Raw genomic sequence first — 21238 nt, 5'->3', positions numbered from 1 at the left:
ATATGGGATACCTCTAAAGCGGCCTTCGAGAAGGGCTGACTTTAGGCAGTTAAACCTACCCCTTGAGAAGACTAGTCTGTAGCATGGTAGGTCTAAAAAAGCCAGGTATGGGGAGGGAGAAGGAAATGAGAACCTCAAACCAAAATGAATGGGGGAGCAGGTGGTGGAGGCCTTGGCTGTGTCCATTTGGAGATCAATATCCTTGAGTCTTCTGTTGATAGAGGCCTTGATTACAGTTGGGTCTGAGACAGTTAGGGACAACAGTGAGAGGCCAATGGAAGAGAATTTGTATTGTACTGCTTTGGCCCAGGAGCTAGTAAAAAAGTCCTGTTGGATATAGGTAAGGTAGTCTGGCTTGAAATTGGGAGAGGCCAGCTTGGACCAAAAACATAGAGTACGGGACCAGGACTGGCATTCCAGAGACGTTAGCCCTGCCTCTAGCCTTAGGGCTGCACTGGGGACGCAGCGAGGGACGCCGAAAATAGAGCGGAGAAAGTTAGAAAGGACTGCTTCGACTGTGGAGCAGAAGTGGCTAACCCATAATGGGCTTCCATAGAGGAGCTGTGACTCGATTTTAGCGAGGAAAACTCTAATGGCAGCAGGTATAAATTGACCCCCTTTTGAAAAGAAGTAGCGGAGTAGCACTTTGGCCGTAGCCCTAGCCGTGGCCACTGAGGAACGGATATGAGGGGTCCAGGAAAGTGAGGAGTGAAACACTATCCCTAAGTATTTCTATTCCCTGACCTGGGAAATTTTCTGGCCGTTAATTCTCCAGACCAGGGTAGAGCGCCGAGGGGAGAATACCATAATCTTTGTTTTAGAATAGTTAATGGTCAGGAGGTTCGACTCGTAGTAGGCCATATAGGAGCGGAATAGCCTTCTAAGGCCTATTTTGGATAGAGACAGTAGAGCCGTGTCGTCGGCATAGAGTAATAAAGGGCAGGCATGTTCAGCAATTTTAGGAGGATGAAAGTTAGCGTCATGACAGTGTGTGCTCAGGTCATTTAAGTAGAGATTGAACAAAGTAGGGTCCAGTGTACAGCCCTGTCTCACCCCCGTTAACTAAGATTGAGTTGGTGAGTGAGCCATCGGTTCTACAGTGAACCCGGAGGGTGGAGGGCTGGTAAAGTTGGAGAATTAGAAAGAGGAGTCTCTTGTCTATGGATGTTTGTTGGAGCTTTGCCCATAGCCTATCTCTGGGAATCGAGTCAAAGGCCGATTTAAGGTCTATGAAAGCCACGTAGAGACCGTTCCCATGAAGGCTAGAGTATTTTTCAGCCAGATGGTGTAGCAGGACACAATGATCAAGAGTGGATCTCAATTGTCTAAAGCCCGCCTGTTCTGGCCCCAAGATAGACTTCTCCTCGATCCAGGTGGTCAGCCTGCCATTTAGGTATTTAGCATAAAGTTTCCCGACGATGGAAAGTAAACTAATGGGTCTGTAGTTGTTAGGATCCTCTTGTGGCCCTTTTTTATAAATAGGGATCACAATGGCATCCAGCCATGAGGTTGGGATGTGGCCGTGACTATTTATTGAGGTGAAAAGATTAGAGAGAAGAGGGGACCACCATGAAGCTTGCGCCTTCAGGAGGTCAGCAGGAATAGCATCGGGCCCTGGAGCCTTGCCGGCCTTCAGACTATGAATGAGTGACATAATCTCCCCCTGGGATACTGGAGGCCAGGGTGGTAAGTCTGCGGGTCTAAAGGAATTTAGCTTTCCCGAAGGGGATGGTGTGGGCTTCTTAAAAAGGTCTAGGAAATGTTTTTCCCATTCTTGGGGGGGAATGTGACAGGTGACTGCATTCGGGGAGGAGAGGGCATCCGTGACCAAGGCCCAAAATATCTTGGAGTCATTAAGTTTGGCCGCATTAATTAATGACTTCCAGCCGGCCTGGGTGGCTAGTCTCTTTTTAGAGGTCAGGAGAGCTTTGTATTGTCGCTTGGTAGTATAGTATATAGGAGGGAGTTGGTTGGAATTGAGCGTCCTATATGTAACATTAATCTTCCTCAAGTTTCTCTTAGCAGCCACACAATCTTTATCAAACCAGCGAGCAGAGTGGAAAGAACCTCGTGGGTTAGATTCGTGATGATTATTTTTTAGTAAAGGTTGCAATGCAAGGATCAGATCAGAGTATGCAACGAGTTTAGTTTGTGGATCCGAAACCTTCATGATATTGTCTCTGATCTCCTTGGCCAGGGTAGAATCCAGAAAGGTTGTAGTTCTGGAAGAGATATTTGGAGACCATTTAACCTTAGTGTGTCTGAGCTTAATAGAGTTGTGATTGAATGTGGAGATAGTTTTTAAGTGGATCGGGACTCGAGTTGTAATTGATAGGGTTAGCGGAAGATGATCGCTATCGAGTCTTGTGCCCACGGCGAAGTGGGCAATGGCGCTGGATAGGGAAGAGGAAACCAGTGCATAATCTACCAAGCTACTGCCTCGGCCCGAAATGAAGGTAAATTCCGCACATCCATCATGTTTGTGGTGGCCGTTCAAAATTGAAAGATTGAAACAGCCGGCCAGTTGCAGCAGACGAGTGCCGCCATAGTTCGACTTTAAATCTTTAGAAGACCATTCTTGGGAGGTCCATTGTTCAATAAGATCAGTGGAATCCCAGAGATTGGAGTGAAGGAGGGTGGTACTGTTTGGTCCTATCCTGGCATTAAAGTCACCCATTATAACGAAAGGAGTACGTGCGTGGCATATTTCAGTGTCCAGGATATAGGACTCCAAAGTCTCCCAGGCCTCGAGGACTTCTTTTTTAGATGGGGAAGGGGGGATATAGACATTGATTAATACAAAGGACAGGTCATTAAATTCTAGCAAAACAGCCATGGCCATAGAGCCACCTGGGGGAAGTTTGGAGAATGATACAGTTAGAGAAGTTGAGAAAAGAATAGCCAGCCCTGCACTGGGTCTACCTTTACCTTTAGGGGGGACTGCTGGGAGCACAACGGAAGAAAAGCCTTCCAGAGTGATGGTATCCACTACCCAAGTTTCCTGTAAAAATATCACATCAAAATTGTACAGAAAGGATAGAAGGTCAGGTGTATTGGATTTAGATGCCCAGCCTGCTATGTTCCAGCATAGGAGTCTAAGAAAGGGGAGGAACCTGTCAGAACTGGGATGGGGGAAGAGAGGAGGATCAGGTTGGAAAGGGAAGCAGGAGTTAAGTTGTCAATGCTGGGGCTCTGGGATGTTGAGAATAGGAAAATCAGATAGGGAAAATAGAGAAGGTGAAGGGTGGTGATTTGTTTCTCTAGACTCGTAGAGTTCGATAGGGGCAGTGTTTGACTCTAAAGTTTGTCGGACTTTGTCAGTCTCACCCTCTTTAAAGATATTTAGTAGATGGCCCTTAAAGAGTTCTAGTCTAAGCAAGATATCTAATTGGTGTTGAGGAGGGAGTGTAGCAAAGGAGTGGGAGGCCGAAGCCTCATCCCTATTGAGGAAACCTTCGAACATACTTAGAGAAGAAGAGTTAGCTAGGGAGACATCTAGTAAGCTCGGTTGGCTTGGGGGGAAGGAAGAGATCTCTAATTCTAAATAAGGGGCAGTCGGTGACTTGTCTGGGGGAGTAGGATTATTGGTGGTCCTGGATTCTAACCTTGGTGCTCCTTTAGTTCGGCTCTGGTGAAGAGGAGAAAGCAAAAGGCTAGGAGGGGTGGCTCTGAGAGCAGCTTGAAAAGTGGAGTGGGAAGAAATTAATGGGCCAGGGGGGGAGTTATTTAAAAAATATCGGTGGAGCGAAATGCCTTGCTCTTGAAGCTTGTCTCTTACTTCATAAATCCGGTTTGTTAGTTGGACCGAGTGAAAAGTTATAATAAGTCTCCATGAGCATGAATGAGTAGATAAGTTGGTCGTATAATTAATGTAGCTCATTCATCGGCTGTCCAAGCGGGCCCGGCTAAAACAAGAGTCCAGAAAAGGAATACTCGGGGGCAAATACCGAGAATCGGAGTCCTGGTATAGGCCGGTGGCAGCAAGTTTACGCGGTTGTAGCGCTAAATTCCACGAAAGGGAGTCCAGAGGTGCGCAAGATGGTATGGATGAGAAGAGTTTCGTTTTGGTGCTAAAAGTAGATACAGATTTCTCCGTTCCATTGTTGACTGAGAGTGAAGACGATGAGATCTTAATAGGTTGTAGGGGATTCCCTCTGGGCTCTTCGGGTTCAGGGGGATGTCTCACGATGCTGGGAAATGAGGATGATAATGGTAATGAAGGTAATGATGATGAGCACTTCTCAGCACGACTGTCCCTGGGATTTATACGTTGTCGGTCAGGTAAGCAGATGGACTTGCGTGTAGACCGCTGCTGGGTAGGATCTTTATGGGAGCTGACAGGATGGAGATGTGTAGTCTTCAAAAGGGAGCTGGAAGGGGAACCCAGGAGATTGAATAGAGGTTTGAAGTTCATTTTCTTACCTGGGTTGAATTTTACATTCTTGATGTTCTTGGATTTTTTTGTTCCTTGGGGGGCTGCCTTGCGTGACTTGTTAGCCTTAGAGCCGTTCTTAGGGGCCATTTTGGCTGAGTGATTACCGGAGGGCGGAGTAGGGAGTTGGTTAGTAACACTGGATTTGTTGCTTAATAATTGTCCCGTAGCCTGTACCAGTGTTGTCAGTAGACTGTTAGTCTCCGTGATATACACTTTAATCAGAGCAAGTTCTTCCAACACTGTAACATCTCCGGCCCTCGGTAGAGGGCATGAGTCAGCAGGGGTCGTTAGGGAGTGTATTTCGGGGGGAGATTGTCTCATTAAAGATGGAGTAATGAATTCCTGGGATTCATGAAGAGAGTCTATAGTTATCAACTCAGTGGAGGGATCTCCCCCGGGTGAATAATGGAAACCTGCATCTTGTAACTCCTCAGCCAGACTTTTAGTGTGTGTGTGGTCTTTCTCCAAACGGCTGAAAAGTTGTCGATCTAAAGACCAGTCAGGCGGATTTTCTGGCTGGGAGTTTAGGTTGGATTTTGGGGGGGGGGGGGGGAAATGGGTGATTGCGAGTTGATGAGGCGTCTCAGCCCCTTCTAACATGCCCATTTCTCTACATTTCTGCCATGTGACAACCATTTCAAGCACCGCCTCACACAAGTGGCTCAGCCCAGCAGGGAGTTTTATTAACTAAGATTCGCTTTGTGAAGCAGAAAGCTTGGCAAACTGACATAAATCCTAACATTGACCCTTGTAACAGATCAGTAGGAAGGCAAGTTCCGGCTTCTGCAGTAATCCGATCTGTGAGATCAACAGGGATAAGGGTGGGGGTTCAGAAGCAGTGAGAGTTGAAACATGAGCTGACAGTCTTCTGTAAGTCTTTCGTAAGTCCCAAAGATAGTAAGTACGCAATGAGAGGTTCGTGAAAGACGAAAAGGGAAGGTAAAGACGAGAGAGAGTTTGAGCACTTCTTACCCTGATGGAGGCTGAACCGGAAGTCTTTTAAAATTCATCTAAAGTGTGATCTTGTGTGTCACTTTGGGGATTTCTTGGATTCAAGAGGTGGGATGTAAGTTAAATAAAAGTACAACTTTTTCCTTGCAAATTTTGATATGGCAATTCCATATAAAATACTGAGATACAAACTCACTGCATCGCATGCCATTTAGATTGACATGGTATGAAAATACACATTACTGCTCTCATTCAAAAGGCAGAACCAGAAGCCCTATTTTTAGGCAATAGCAGCAAGAGACGCTAAGGCTGAACACTTTCCTGGGAGTAAGCCCCAGGCCACATCCACACCAGACATGTGTTCCACTATTATTCCACTTGAAACAGTCATGGCTTCTCCCATAAAATCCTGGAAAATGTAGTTTGTGAAGGGTGCTGAGAGTTGTTTGGAGACTCCTGTTCCCCTCAGACCTAAAATTGCCAGAGTTCTCTGGGGAAAGGGGCTGATTGTTAAACCACTCTGGAATTGCATACATACCACTCCAGTGCTTGTGACTGGCCAGTACAGCTTTTGTTCCTTGATATCAATGGTGATAAACTCTACATGGTCTAGATTACCAGTGAAGAGGGTTTTGATATCTGAGCCATCCATGTTTGCACTGGCAATCTTTGCTGGGACCCCGCTGTCAGTTCCTTGGTCTGTCCAATACAGCTTCCTACGACATAAAATTATCTCAACCATCAAAAACGTAGGAATGAATAATGTCTGTGAGGGTTCCCAATTACCAAAGCATTTTTATAACTAATCCAAAAGCCACCATAATTATGAAGAGAACAGTTTTTTTTTTAAAAAAAAAGCTAGTACACAATGGCAGCAATCCAAAACACTCTTTTTAGTGGGGATTTTTAGGTTTAGGATGAGGTAGACAGGAAAATAAAACCTTGTAAAGACAGAAACAACTTGCTTGAACTCACCCTCGAATGGGATCAACAGTTATACCCACTGGTTTTCCAGATCCTGTAGAAGTACCATCATTGGTTATTAGTGTTTTTCGATAGATTACTTCACTGTGGAGCTTCAGTACCTACAGAACACACCAAGGATGTTTATATGACACATAAATTAAGGAAGGCACCTAAAATTACCATTTCCACACTTTTTGATGCATGAGTGAATTTGTAAAAGTTAACTGTGGTGTTAAATCAAACATTTTTTGATCCTAAAATGATACTTGCCCTTCACCAAAAGGTCCCCAACTGGATCACAACAATATAAAATTCAATATTCAAAACAGTTTAAAACAAATTCAATTCATAGTTAGAGAGGATCCTAAAAATGTATATATCTCAAGTTTCCAAGGCCAGGGTGAAGTTATAATGCCTACCTCAATGGATTGCGTGCCAGGGTTATTGTAATACAGGTTTCCAGATATCCAGTCTAAAGCCAGGCCCATAGGGGAACCAACAATAGCTGCTGGAGCAAATGTTGTCCTGTTTGTACCATCTGACTTCACTCTATGAATTTCACCCTTAGGATCAAGAAAACATCAAGACTGTAGTAAGTAATTCATTATTGCTTTTAGCCATAGGCCATCGCAAAATGCAGCAATTATAAAACGTCAACAGATAAGCACAGCTAAAACCATTTACAAAACATTAAAAACTTTAAAAACTTGGATATGAATCATACACAGCTTCCTAGCGGCCAACGCAAAATTGGCCACGGAGACTGTCACCTGTTTAACGTTATCGCTCAATAACTCCACTGCCAGCTCCTGGGGACATTTGCCTGGCGAAAGATGAATGAGAGGGGGCAGGAATTTCCGTCTGGAGTTGTCGTACAGCAGACAGTGCAACAAATAATGGGCTATGTCTTACACGTATATGTGATTGAGGTTTTCCACTGCAACACCTCTAACATCAAGACTAGTGCAAGCAAGAACTTCCTGCACTGCTGTCTCCTAAATTACACATGCATACCATCCAGTAATAGGAAGGAATATTTGAGTGTGCTACTACTTGAACTTGCAAAAGAACTGAATGAAAGAAAGCCCTCAAATAAGATACATCCTATACAGTAGCGAGTCCCATTTAACTAACTCCCAGGCAAGTGCATATAGGATGGCAGTCACTGTTTGACAAATTAAAACAAATGCTCCAACCCTAGCCCTAAACAGTGGTAAGGCATAAGGAGAAGAAAGAAGGGTGGAAAGAAGGGCCAAATGCCGGAAAGAAAGGGGAGGAGATCTCAATAAAGTAGAGAAGTGTGGCTGAGATGGTGTGGAAGAAGGTTTTGATTTATCTCTTTAAGTACTGGAGTAGAGTCTCTCCAGAGTGTGTTAATAATCAGAATACCATGGGCAATACATTGTCCTTTATTCACCATTGAAATCTCCTCCTCTTTAGTTTCTACAAAAAGAATTCAGGCAATATTACCATCTCCTCTGTTTAACAACATGAGAACATAAGAAGAGCCTGCTAGATCAGGCCAAAGGTCGATTTAGTCCAGCTTTTTGTTCTCACAGTGACCAACCAGGTATCTATGAAGAACCCACAGTATCAATTTCTTACACCAATTTTACAAAGCAGAGCATTTTCAATCAACAGCTGTACCAATTAACCTCATTTTACTCACTGGATTTTCAACCCAGTAAATCATCTGTTCTGTGTCATCAAAGTCAACATCATATCCATTCTGCATTCCTGCTATTGGAACCATGGCGTCATTGCTCTTCTCCTCGGGGTTCAGAGAAATACCATAAATTATGTGATCTCTTACAGCTATAAGGAATGGATCTTCAACTGTAAAACAGCATCATAAGCAACAGAATTTTACCACATTTGCTACAAATAACAAAACCTAATTCTGTGGCTTGTTAATTCCTGGTTTGTTAGGTTTTTTTAAGAAAACAAATAAATTTATATTATGCTAATTGAAACATATTTAGGAACATAGGAGAATGTCTTATATCAGGTCAGACAATTTGCCCATCCAGCCCAATATTATCTATTCTGACTAGCAGTAGCTCTCCAGGCTCTGCAGCAGAAGTCTTTAAAATTCTGTTTAAATGGAGATGCCCGGGATTGAACCTGAGACCTTAAGCATACAATGTGTACCCAACCACTGAGCTTTAGCCCCTTCCTCAAAATGCTAATTTTGGAGCAGTTCGCTTGACGTCATTCAAGATTGCATCCAAAAGAGCCTCAAGGCTCTGCCACCTTAGCAGATTCTGCATGGTTCAGCAGATGTTTCCCCATTTCTTGACTTGACTTGCAAGTATTAAACTGTTTCTCCAACACACTTTTTTCCTGCACCCTCCCAGTCCTTCAGTTATCTGCTTTAAGTGCAGCTATCACAGGGGCCTAATGTTCATTATGTCCTGAAAATCTGAATTATTTGCACGTATTGGGCAGTATCCAACTAACTCATTCTGTCAGTGCAAAGATTTACACTTGCTCAATGGAACTTCTCCCCCTCTCCTCCCTCTGTGTGCCCCCTAAATCTGTTCTGGGGTTTTCCCCAGCCCTCCACAACAGATCTAGGGAGAACACAGGTGGAGGAAAGGATAGTTCCATTGCACAAACATAAATCCTTGTGCTGATGGAACGAGTTAGTTGGATACCATCCTAAGAGACTGAGAGCATGGTATTATGACACAGTTCTGCTCCTTTTTCATAGCGTTCCAATGAAACCAGGGAAACAAAAATGTTGAAAGGATTGCATCATGGATCGAACTGCCAATGTGATGACTAAAAAAACAAGAAAACAGTGCATTTTTGGAATTATTGCTTTTCTGTCATTCTAACAGTTTGCAATATTAGCTCCACCAATTACCTATGGAGACAAACAATATCACTGCGATGAAAAGAAAACAAAGCAAGCAAAATGTGGCTCAGCACAGTTGCTGAAAGTTTCTGCTGGCAAGCTAAACTAAACAATGTCAGCAAGTATTAGAGTCATAATCAGTCTCTGAAGGGGGAAAGGGTCAAGTCCCCATTCTTTCCAGATCATTTCTCAAAATTACTTTCCCAATGAGCAGTGTCAGCATCACAGTGTAATACTTGTGTTTGTTAAGATCTGATCTGCTGTATAAATACTACTGTGCAGTGCATGTCGACATGAAAGTGAGTCTTGCTGGGTTGGATCCAAAGGTTTCTACCATCAGTGGAAGGAGTCCTTCTGTCAAAGGAAACTTCTTCCATTAGAGGAAGCTCCTTTTGTCACAAGAAGGGAACCTGAGGATCCAAACCATTTTTTCAGAGGTGCCTACTCACAGGTGAGGATGTTTTAAGATTGCAGTCAGGATGCTCAAATCAAGGCAGTAAATTCTACTGACGTCTCGAAAACCATTGCTTGCAAGAGAATTCCAAAGAGGTATGTTTGTGCATTGTTAAGCATAACTGACTGAAATTTATTTATTTATTCATTGCATTTATATACCGCCCTATAGCCGAAGCCCTCTGGGTGGTTTACAAATACTTTTATCATTAATATGTTTTTCAGGGTACAGTAGGGCCCCGCTTTACGGCGCTTTGCTTTACGGCACTTCGCTAATGTGGCGGTCTCAGTTAGACGCAATTAGACTAAAGCCCCACTCATATGGCGCTTGTTCCGCTTTTACGGCGGTTTTCGGGCATCACATGCCATTCTATTCAATGAGTTCTGCTTTTCAGCGGGGGTCCAGAACATAACCCGAAGTATGAGTGGGGCCCTGCTGTATAATAGAAAGTTTATGGAAAGTGGAATCCTATATATATTAAAAACATGCAACACAAAATCTGAAATGTTTTCAAAATAAATGTCTACTGATTCTGCTTGGTGGTATAACTGTATTAATTACATTTTTTGCAGGATTATACACATATAGAATGAGAAGATGATGATATCGATAAAATTTGAGTGATTTCCCCTTCCCCATACTTTGCTGAAATACTGGACTGGGGTTTTTCTGATAATAGCATGTCTTCTAATTTCTTTTTCTTTCCAGCTACAGCTTTTGTGATCCCACCTCTCATGCAGTGTACATTATCAGGGGAGAGAGTCCATCCAGAAGGGCAGGCACAAGAATAAAACCGTGGTCCCGATGAAGAGAGCAAACACAGGTGGCTACAGGGGGATGAGCTGCAAAAATTGATACCTGAGAGAAAAATAAAAGCACAGATAAACTGAAAAAGCAGCATAGCAGCATGGCATGATATGAAATGGGGGGATTAGGGAAGACCACTGGTTTGTCACATCTAACTTTCTACAGCAAACTAAGATTAGTCAGTCATCGAGACCATGTTAACAGAGATCGTGATTTGTGTTGAAAACCGATCCTTTTAGGACAACAGTAGAGATACTGGGGGCAACTGCTCAGAAAGGCCCTTAAGTAGGTATGCTTTCCTTCAACAGTTTGTACTCTTTCCTTCATGGAGGCTTGGAAAATTTGCACTGGCTGAGAAGTTGACAGAATGCAACAGAGAGCTTAGGGGAGTGACGTCTTATAGACATCTTCCTCTGTAAGCATGGCCGGAGCAGGGCCTACAAATTCAATTTCTTATGGTGGATCACCTGACATCATTGTGACATCAGATGACTGAGAGGTGGGCAGCTACACCCACTTGTCAAAACATCCCACAGAGGTGAGCGAAGATAGGATCCAGCCAGTGGGCTCTTTCCCAGCTCTGCTCTAATGCTTTGGTCCTGGCCAGTTTGTTTGTTTATAAAAGTATCTATATTCCACTTGCTTGAGAAAAACATCATGGCAGTGTACAACAACATAAAAAACCCTTTAAAAGCAATACAGAACAAAAGCAATACTGTTTGACCACCACTGTAGCTGATGTGTTGAAAACATTCTTAACATTTATTAATCTGTACACTGCATGGTTTGCTTTTCTGTTGCAAAAGCTGGCTAAGCTTACCAGCAGGCTGTTTCACAGGATGTACTGCAACAATGCCCAGAGGCTGGTGAATATTATAATTCATAACTGTTTGATTTCTTCCATGCCACTTGTTGGCTCGAATTACTCGGTGAGTGTATCGGTCAGTCCAGTATACAAAATCTTCAAAGAGAGTGAGTGCATGAGGATGCTGCAATACCTAAAAAATGGCAAAAGGTTCACTTTCATTATCACTATTGCTATTACTGTTGTTTTTATTATCCAGAAGTGGCATAGTACAGACGGTCTTAATTGATATGTATTCACAGGTATAGGGTGGTATTTAACGCAGTCCAACTCAGAGTAAACCCACTGAAATTAATGAACCTATGTTAATCATGTCTATTATCTTCATTGGGTCTACCCTGAGTAGCACAGTAGCATTGAATACCACTCAATAGTTTTTTCTGTGACCTGATAAATTATGAATGAGAAATTATGTAAGCCTCACTACTCAGTTCTGCTCTCCTGTGTGTAGAATTAAAAGCTCTGATCTTATAAGAGCCAGATTCCCAGTTGCCAGAGTGGGAGGAAGCAGGAAGAGCCTACTGACAAGATGACTAGCAATTTATTCCTAGGGTGCCTTGATGACACCTCACTGGGATTTCAGTGCCCTGAACCAGCCTGCCTGTCTGTCCACACCTATGTAGCCAAAACAGCACAGCAGAAGTAGAAACCATAGTTTGAAGCAAGTTTGCAACCCATGTTTTATGCCAGCTATTGTTTGGAATAAAGTCTGAACTGACTAATAGTTAAAGGTATTGCTATATCTCTGGAGGCCACTGCAACTAGTGATGGGAGTTCAAAGCAGAAAATGAAAAACAGCTCTGGAATGTATGCCTGTCCATCTGGAAACTGAAATCATCATTTGTGTTCTAAACTATGGTAAGCACAAATCATGATTTCTTGTGATGTCTGAACTGAGCAAATGTCTTTGCCTTTAGGATTCTTTAGTTCTATAGGATTCTTCGTCACCCTTTAAGCCACATCTACATGGCATATATTAGTCCTGTCCTGTGCTCCTTCCCACATGCCACTGCACCACATGACTAAATAGCAAGTCACAGGGCTTTTTATGTGACTTCAAACTAGGACATATGATACTGGCTTCAGAAATCTCTTGTGGTGTACTGGATAGATTTATTTATTTATTTATTAAATTTATATCCCGCCCTTCCTCCCAGCAGGAGCTCAGTAGGAGCCCAGATGTCAGACTTGAATAGGAGAGTCTTGAATGCAAGTCCTTCTCATCCAGAAGACTCATTTAGACTGCTGACTCACCACACCACAGCACAGAAAACATTTGCATGGTACTGTAATCCAGCCTTTCCCAACCTTTGGGTCCCCAGATGTTGCAAGACTACAACTCCCATCAGCCCCGGCCAACATGGCCAATGGTCAGGAATTATGGGAACTGTAGTCCAGCAACATCTGGGGACCCAAAAGTTGGGAAAGGCTGCTGTAAACCATGTTCCACCTTAGCTTGATTTTCTTTTCTTACCAAGTCACTTGCCACCACCTGCTGCCTGTTGTTTCCATTATAATCACAGAAATCAATGTAGTCAAGATAAGCATCTGCAAAATACAGCAGCTTGTTTGGGTAGTCAATGGAAAGTCCATTGGGCCAATAGATCTTATTACTGATTATTGTGGTTCGTAATGTGCCATCCATGCTTGCTCTTTCGATTCGAGGATTCCGACCCCAGTCTGTCCAGAACATCACGTGGGCACTGTGGAAAGCAACTGATTAATGTTCAGAACAACAACAACAGCAACATTTGTACAGTTAGAAATGTCAAAGACTGTTTTCGATATAGCGAAAGCTGGCATAGTGTAGGGGCTAAGACACAGAGCTGTGGATCAGGAAGTTTCCAGTTCAAATCTCGCCTTTTCCATGGACTCACTAGGTGGCCTTAGGCAAGTCACTGTCTCTTAGCCTCAGTCCCCCTCCCTCCCAATCTGTAATATGTGGGACAATAATACTGACTTAACCTTCAAGGGTTGTTGTAAAGATTGCAACTAGATAATGTACATGAAGCACCTTGAACAACAAGAGTTTTTATTATTAAATTGATATGCTGCCCTTCCTCCCAAAAGGAGTCCAGGGTGGCAACCAAGAAGTGATAACACAGTAAAAACATCTTTAATATAAAACATCTATAAGGAACTGCTTAATAATGGGATAAAATGGAGGTGACCAAGTGGCATGGGACAGACAGTCTGATCCATAACCCAAATGAGCTATGGATTTCAATCTGTGTACTTTGCTGTAAGTAAGCTCTGGACATGATTTCTAGGAGACCTCAACAGACAACCTTTGGGAATGCAGTCAAGTGACTTGAATACTACACCTCCTATGAATACTAACTAATAATGATATAACATAAAGTTAGAGCTTCTTCATTCAGTGATTATTTGCTGCATTGCCTGTTAAAAGGAAACAAATATCCTATCTACCTACATGTCACCAGGAAATACATTTCAACAATTATAAAATGGTGGGTGCTGAAAACCAAAGGTGCATTTAAAAACAAAAACAGAAAACCTTACTCTGTTCTGGGATCTAACACTAGTCCTCTTGGGTTTGTTACATTCTCAGTGATCAGCATGGTCCTGTGGCTCCCATCAAGTCTGGAGACCTCGATTGTTTCAAGAACAAAGTCTGTCCAGTAAAGATTGCGGCCTACCCAGTCCACTGCGATGCTTTCTGTTACAGTAACACCACTGTCAAACACCTGTCAAAAGTAATGAAGAAACTGGTTGGTGCTCTTGTACTTTGTTACAGCCAAAGAGGAAAATTGATGAAAATTCTATGGAAGAGAAAACGGGCAAATTTTGTTCTTATTAATTAAACAAAACAAAGGAAAGCAAAAGAGCTAAACCGAGTAACCCATGTTCCCCAAGAGAGTAACTCACAGAAATAAAACTATTGATTGCTACCCTAAAACTACTTCTACAAACAAATGGGTTTATGGCGGAAATAGTTCTCTGTCTCATACCTAGAGATTATTTGAGTAATACTAAAGACATATTAATAGATCAAGGAAAAGCAGGAGGACTGGCTCCGCAGCAGCAAAGCGTAACAAAACAAAACCAAAATCACAGGCACTATTACTTACTTAATAGGCAATATAGTGCTCTATGCATTTTGAGCGCTTTTTCTTATATTGGGTAAGAATCTACACAGCAGCATGCTGAAAGTAAAATTGATGTACTATACAAAACCCTGATATACTGATTCAGACAAAAACATGCAAGCATCAAGAAAAAATGTAACCTCCATCTGGGACCCTTATAGATTAAAACGTGGCACAGAAATGAAATAAACAAGCAAAAACTCTTTAATACAGAGATCTATCAAGTATGCCACATATAGTAGTCGTGCAGGAGTATCTCCATAATGCATAACAGAGCTCCATTTCCCACCCTCTCCCAACAGTACATATAACGGCATTGCACCAGGACACTGTGAGAAATGAGTCTATGTGTGCTTCCCATGTCTTTGTTCAGCACTACCCAGTCAAGGAATGCAAATAATGCCATTAATGAGAATATAGATCCCTTAATGCATTATATGTATGAAGAAAATTAATTCATTTATTAAGAAGCAGGGCCATACTGCTGGCTTTGCCCCCAGTGTCATGTGCCATCATTGGCCCCACCACCTCAACATCCATGCATTGGACGGACATCTGAAAAGGAGTAACTATGAGTGAGGAGGTGAGCAGACATAGGAGCTGTATGTAATCAGAAGATGTGATCAGTGTCTGCATTCAGTGAGAGACTTACTACTTTTCTATTTGTCCCATTCTGATATGCACTCCAAATCTTATCCTGTGTGGTATCTGACCAAAAGATTCGATTTGTAACTGAATCAAAATCAACTGCAACAATGTTCCTTCCATCTCGAACCAAAGAATAAATGTGCTGGGCATGAGAAGTTATGTTGTTAACAACAATTTGGTTACGGCTTGCCACCAGCAAGAGAAGATTCCCAAATTCTGCAAAAACAGGCAAGTAAAAAACAAACCATTAACTGCTGCAGTTATTCCATTCATAAAATTGCTACCGTGGATTAGTAGAGGCATCATTTCATGACAGGAGGGGCTGTTAACAGGAGGGGCAGAGCATGTGCTTTGCATGCAGAGGTTCAATCCCTGGCATATCCAGATAGGACTGGGAAAGTCCCCTCTCTGAAACTTGGGGAGCTGCTGCCAGTCAGTGTAGATAATGCTGTGGTAGATGGGCTCCATGGCCCAACTTGGTATAAGACAACTTCCTATGCTCTACAAACAGGAATGGGAATGTTCTACTCATACCCCTGTGGTGAGCACTGTGAAGAAAACAGCACATAGATGTTCTATACATTCCAGTTGGGCAGCAGTTCTTTGCCATGTAGACAGAAATGGTTTAGGCCCCCTACACTGAAACGTTATAATTCACTGGGGGTGGGGCTCCTAGTCAATGGAAGAGTTTCACCACTGTATAAATAAATATGACAAAGGTTGCATGCTAATTTTTATCAACTGAATTTCAGTCAGTCATAAACTTTATTGTAAATAGCCAAAGGCCTTTACAATGTATCAAATACATTAAGAAAAATTTCCAATACAGTGCTTTAATTTTTATTAAAAAATATATAAATACTCAATGGGACTAACCCATTTTTGCCATCCTCTAGGAAGGATCAGATCCTCAGATCTTAAGGATTGATGTTTATAAATTACTATTCTTGGTGTAGCAAGAATGCAGCTTCTTAGCTGCCAGTGCAAACTACACTACCAAATACATAATAAACAACTGATTATCAGCTATTACCACTTTCTGGGGCATTCAATCCAAATACAGCTGAATAATAGGTGACAAAAAATTTTCTCTAGGACCCAGATACAAAGGACAGAACAAGAACTGAATTTAAATGGAAAACCTTGGGAAACTGAACAAATATTCTGTCCTGGTAGTCCCATCAGCTCGAATGTATTTTTATATTACTTCATCTTTAGAGCACAACTCAACTTGATTTAATAACATCAGCAGGGTGGCCGCAATTACTAACCTGCCTCCTTGCTACCTTAATAGCAAGCACCATATACTTAAATGACTTACAAAGGACAAACTCTTGCCAAGTAGAGGGCAACAGGATAGCTTTATAACAAATGGCCAGGACATGGGTATCTATTTGTGCCTTGTCAGTATGGACTTACTCCTCACCTGCAACTTTGCAACTCTTCCCGTTGGGCTCTAACACATAACCTTCATCACAGTAACACCTAGAAGATCCTCTTTCATTGTGGCAGTGTTGACTGCAAAGCCCTGGAGGGTCACATTCATTAATATCTTCACAGGTTTTGGAGTCATTGGTGAGCTGGTATCCAAAGGGACAAGAACACTGAGCTCCAAAGGGGCCTTGAATGCATTCATGTGTGCAGCCTGCATTATTATCTGAACAGCTCTCCTGGTCTGTAAATAAATGGGAGAGGGAGATAAGCCAACATGTATGAATCATCTCCACTAATATATATAAGAATGATGTCATAACAAATGGAAAATGCAGAGCCCGCTACCCTGTAGGAGTAGGCAATTTCTTTAGCACTAAAGCAGCGATAGGGAACCTGTGACCCCTCCAGGTGTTGCAAGATTCCAGCTCCCATCATCCCTGATCAATGGTCGTGCTGGCTAGGGCTGATGAGAGTTCAACAGCATCTAGAGGGCCACAGGTCTAAATACATTATATATAAAAGGACTGTATACTGATCTGTCCATTATATAACTAACATGCTTTAGGTAAATCCTGAGCCAATTTGGCCGGTACATTATAGCTGATATGGGAGGCTGCTTTTTCCATGGGTTGTCACTACTGAAATGCCATCTGTGTGGCACCAAAAGTAGAAAAAGATTTTGAAAAATATCACCAGTTAACAGGCCTCTCAAAATTACAACTGAAGTTCAGAATCCTTAAATGGCATAGGAAGAAAACTAATAAAAAGAAAGCCATGCTGACTTTTTTAGATTAATGAAGAAAACATTCTTTCCAAGTCCCAGCTGCAGTTTCCACACATGAACCACAAATCCTTTGCTGGAAAAACGAATGACTACCAGCTGTTGTTTTAACCAAGTGAGTTGTATATGCTACTGGATATTATGGGATGTGATGCCAAAATAATTTGCTTTTTACTTCATCATCCTTTTGAACATACTGATATACTCTGACAAGTAGATTCCTCTGCTACTGGGGAAAATCTATTCTTTAACAGCAGAGGTGGGGACCTAGAGATTTCCAGGTGTTGCTGGACTCCAACTCCCACCATTCCTAACCATTGCCTATCCTGACTGAGGATGATGGCAGTTGGGAGTCCAGCAACATCTGGAGGGCCACAGGCTCTCCACCACTTACCAACAATAACAGGAAAACTGATGATTGCTTATCCCCTCCCACTACATTAACATGGGATGGTTTAATACCAGAATTAGGAATTATAATTTGATGCTTATTTACATAATGAGGTGTGCTGAGAGAAGAACACAGGTCTTGCGTAGTTTACATCTGGGTTTTTGTTATTGTTTGCTTTTTTTTGCCTAGCAAACTCAGTATGTCAATTTGCAACAAGCATGAATGCAAAGCTGGCTCACCTTTGCATCCCCTTGAGACAAGTGACTGTGTCTGTGAGGACTGGGTGTGGTGTGCATGTACCAAAGGTTTTAAGCAGCCCTTTCCTCTATCAGCCTGGGGGACCACCATCCCTCCCCACCAAAAAACAATGTTCCTGAATGTTGGGGGACTCTCAAATGAGATATTTGATGTGACATAAGAGCCTACAGCTGGAATGGAAAAATGACTGGCTTCCTGTGCACAAGTGGAGGCACTTTTTCTGCATGCACACAGGCCACACCCTTTTGGATCCTGGAGATACAGAGGTAAGTGAAGTGGAGATTTTCCTGAAAGAATACTGTTAGCTGAGCTAGCAAGAGAAGGAATATATGGCTAAAACATTCAGGGATTTCCTTTACATCTCAACTGCCCCCAATAAAGCTTGTTGGTTCAGAAAAACAAACCTCAATCAACAATCTTTGAAACCATCTCAGGTATATCTGTTTTTGTAAACAAACCCGCTGTTAACAAACGAAATGTGGTATAACAGTATGAATCTAATATGCTTTAGGATCATACCTGGCTGAGGCTCATCTGAGAATGTGCATTGATTAGAAAAAAAGGAGGAAAGAAAGAAAGAAAGAAGTTATGATTAAGTGTAAATCAACACTGACAGTAATAATCACAAACACGACTTCTGAGTGCTTGCAAGTTAAAAGATTAATACCAGGTAAAAGTTAGAAATATAGAAAATATTAAAGACCGAATGGATTTTAATTTTAAATTAAAAGAAACTACTGATTATGTTCCAATCTCAGATGCTAAATTTAACATGTATCTAAAGATATAAACAGACAAGTTTGAAACATATTCAACAAACTCAACTGAAGCACCTCTGTGACTCACAGTCTTGCACAACTGCAAAAGACCTGCAATTTATCGTGGGACCATGCAAACTGACAACTTCAGATATTACAATTAATATACAAACAATGTCAAAGTGAAAGATGTTACACTTCATTGTGGCATGGTACTTTACATGTTTTTAAAAATGTATTATATTGGTATCCCATTCTTCCTTCAGGATTACATGTATCATTTTCCCCATTTTATCTTCACAGTGGCCCTGTGAAGTAGACTAGTCTGAACCTATATTTTCCTGGACTGTGCAACACTGCAACACATAGGATTTTGCAGACGTCCCTGTTGTTGTTTTTTTAAAAAATGCAACTTACTGCACAGGGGTGATTCATCAGCTCCATTAGGGCAATCTGCAAGATTGTCACATACTTTGCTCAGGTTTACACATATGCTGTGGCCCGGACATTGCCACTGCCAGCTGAGACACCGGAAAGGTTGAGTGGGACAGTCTCTCTCATCACTCATATCCCTGCAGTCATTGTCACCATCACAGATCCAAGCACGATAGATGCAGTTTCCATTATCACAGTGGAAAAGAGAAGGAGGGCAGGTCCTTGGTGGACATCTGTGATGCTCATCTGAGCCATCCACACAGTCAGGGTGTCCATCACATTCCCAGTTGGCAGGGATACAGTTACCATCTGACTGACACTGGAATTCATTCTGATGGCACATCCCAGGTGGCCTTGTAGCTGAAACAAGTCAAATAAAGTATAAGGGAGAGAGAATCCACATGTTTGTGGAAAAGCAAACATTGTTGACACATTCATTTTTTACATGAGTGGCAGCAGATCTTCAGAAATTAATAGGAGCTGCAATAGGACCTTCCTTAACAGACAGAATGATATTGCTGCTCAAAGAAATTAGCCCAAATTCCATTTAATATCATGGGTTGGGAACACTTAGCAGACAGCAAAAATTCAACAATTAAATACTTTTGCTATTCTTTAATAGCAACGCTTCCGCATATTATAATGTATATATACAGAATGTTGCCATTCGATATTTGAAACAGCAAGTATGCTCTTTCTATGTTTTGTAGTCATAATCTGTTTTCATTTGTTGAAATATAGTTCTCTCTTGCTGCCATTATTTTCCACGGTGTTGATATTTTCTCTTTAACAAACAAAACAAAACTTTGAATCTAATGATATTTCATTTAGGCTAGCGGGAAAACTCTTGATTTCAATGTTTGAATCGTACATGTAGTTTCTAAGGTTATACACACAATCAGTTCACTAAAATAAAATCCCGACTCAAATTTGGATTCACAAGGGATGTGTGATCTAACCCACATCATATTGTCACTGGAGAAGATTACTTTATTATGTGCCTCAAGCTGAGTTATTGCAGACATCTCAGCTTGTCTGCAGCTGGTGTTTTCAACTCTTGTTCATTATATTTCACGAGTAACAGAGAAGCTTATCAGTTCTTAGATACAGGACAAGTCCTGTCATTAGGCAGAGTGAGGTGGCTGCCTCAGGCAATGTATTTTGGGTGTCATGAAAGTGCAGCAAATTGTTAGCTATTCAATTTATCATTGCTGTATTTTTCTTGCAAAAGGTTTTCTTGGGATTTTCTGCCTCCAGTACCAAAATAATTTGACTGGCCTTGGGCACTATGTAATTTAACTTGGGGAGGGGGACACCATTTGCTGTTCTGCCTCAGGCAGCAAAATGTCTTGGGCAAGCCCTGCTTATATTGTACTTACGACAACCAGCCTCATCTGAGTGATCATTGCAGTCAAAGACACCATCACATTGATAATAATTGTTGATACACTGGTCTCCACTTGCACATTTAAATTCGTTGGAACTACAGTTGTAGACTACAATAAAAAAGAATTATCTTAGGTTTCAGGGGCAGGAGCTAAAAAGCTTCTTAGTAGTGATACTACAGAGTGAGAACGTGGTAGGCAGTGGCAGACAACAAAATATATCTCTCTGAGAATTCTAGAGAATAGGATGTATGATTGCATCACAAGTTTCTCTGAAATACAAGAGCTTCCTGAAGGTTAAAAGATATTCCTTATATTCTTTTCTTCCTGAGCCCATAGAACAAATGCCATGCATACTGAGGAAGTATGAGACTAATTCGAGCACAATTAATTTCTCTAAACTATTGTGGGTACATTTCATATTTTTTCAATTATAACAAATGTATACCCACTCCAATCTAGCATAACCAGTGCATGTAACACTGTTTCTTTCTCCCACTACTCTTTATAACTGATGAGTTAATATTGCTATCATTCCCATTTGACACAGGGGAGAAACTGAGGCAGAATTTTTACCTAAGGCCAGTTTTGAACTGTGATTTGAACCAGGGGTAGGTATTTCAGGGTTATATCCAAGTAACTTCTACTAAGAGTAGATCCACTGAAATTAATGAACATAAATTAATCATGTCCATTAATT

At 41.8% G+C, this 21238-nt stretch overlaps 1 protein-coding gene across 6 annotated transcripts in view; it reads right to left on the bottom strand.

Annotated features, from left to right (window-relative positions):
• The window catches only part of LRP2 (LDL receptor related protein 2), a 221166-nt gene that overhangs the window by 95587 nt on the left and 104341 nt on the right, over positions 1 to 21238 (bottom strand). For 5 of the 6 annotated variants that reach the window (XM_061608563.1, XM_061608564.1, XM_061608567.1 and 2 more), the window contains 13 exons: positions 20533 to 20649; positions 19136 to 19513; positions 18480 to 18494; positions 16523 to 16771; positions 15101 to 15312; positions 13862 to 14046; positions 12813 to 13041; positions 11294 to 11471; positions 10396 to 10524; positions 8022 to 8188; positions 6772 to 6915; positions 6362 to 6471; positions 5925 to 6102 (listed from right to left, as the gene is read on the bottom strand). In XM_061608563.1, coding sequence (XP_061464547.1) covers positions 5925 to 6102; positions 6362 to 6471; positions 6772 to 6915; positions 8022 to 8188; positions 10396 to 10524; positions 11294 to 11471; positions 12813 to 13041; positions 13862 to 14046; positions 15101 to 15312; positions 16523 to 16771; positions 18480 to 18494; positions 19136 to 19513; positions 20533 to 20649 — 2291 coding nt within the window. The remainder of the gene's footprint in view (positions 1 to 5924; positions 6103 to 6361; positions 6472 to 6771; positions 6916 to 8021; positions 8189 to 10395; positions 10525 to 11293; positions 11472 to 12812; positions 13042 to 13861; positions 14047 to 15100; positions 15313 to 16522; positions 16772 to 18479; positions 18495 to 19135; positions 19514 to 20532; positions 20650 to 21238) is intronic. The other variant, XM_061608565.1, reaches the window with a different exon arrangement.

This window comes from Rhineura floridana, chromosome 2, assembly GCF_030035675.1.
Source record: "Rhineura floridana isolate rRhiFlo1 chromosome 2, rRhiFlo1.hap2, whole genome shotgun sequence".
Classification (NCBI taxonomy): Eukaryota; Metazoa; Chordata; class Lepidosauria; order Squamata; family Rhineuridae; genus Rhineura; species Rhineura floridana.
This window is presented reverse-complemented; position numbering and strand designations above follow the sequence as displayed.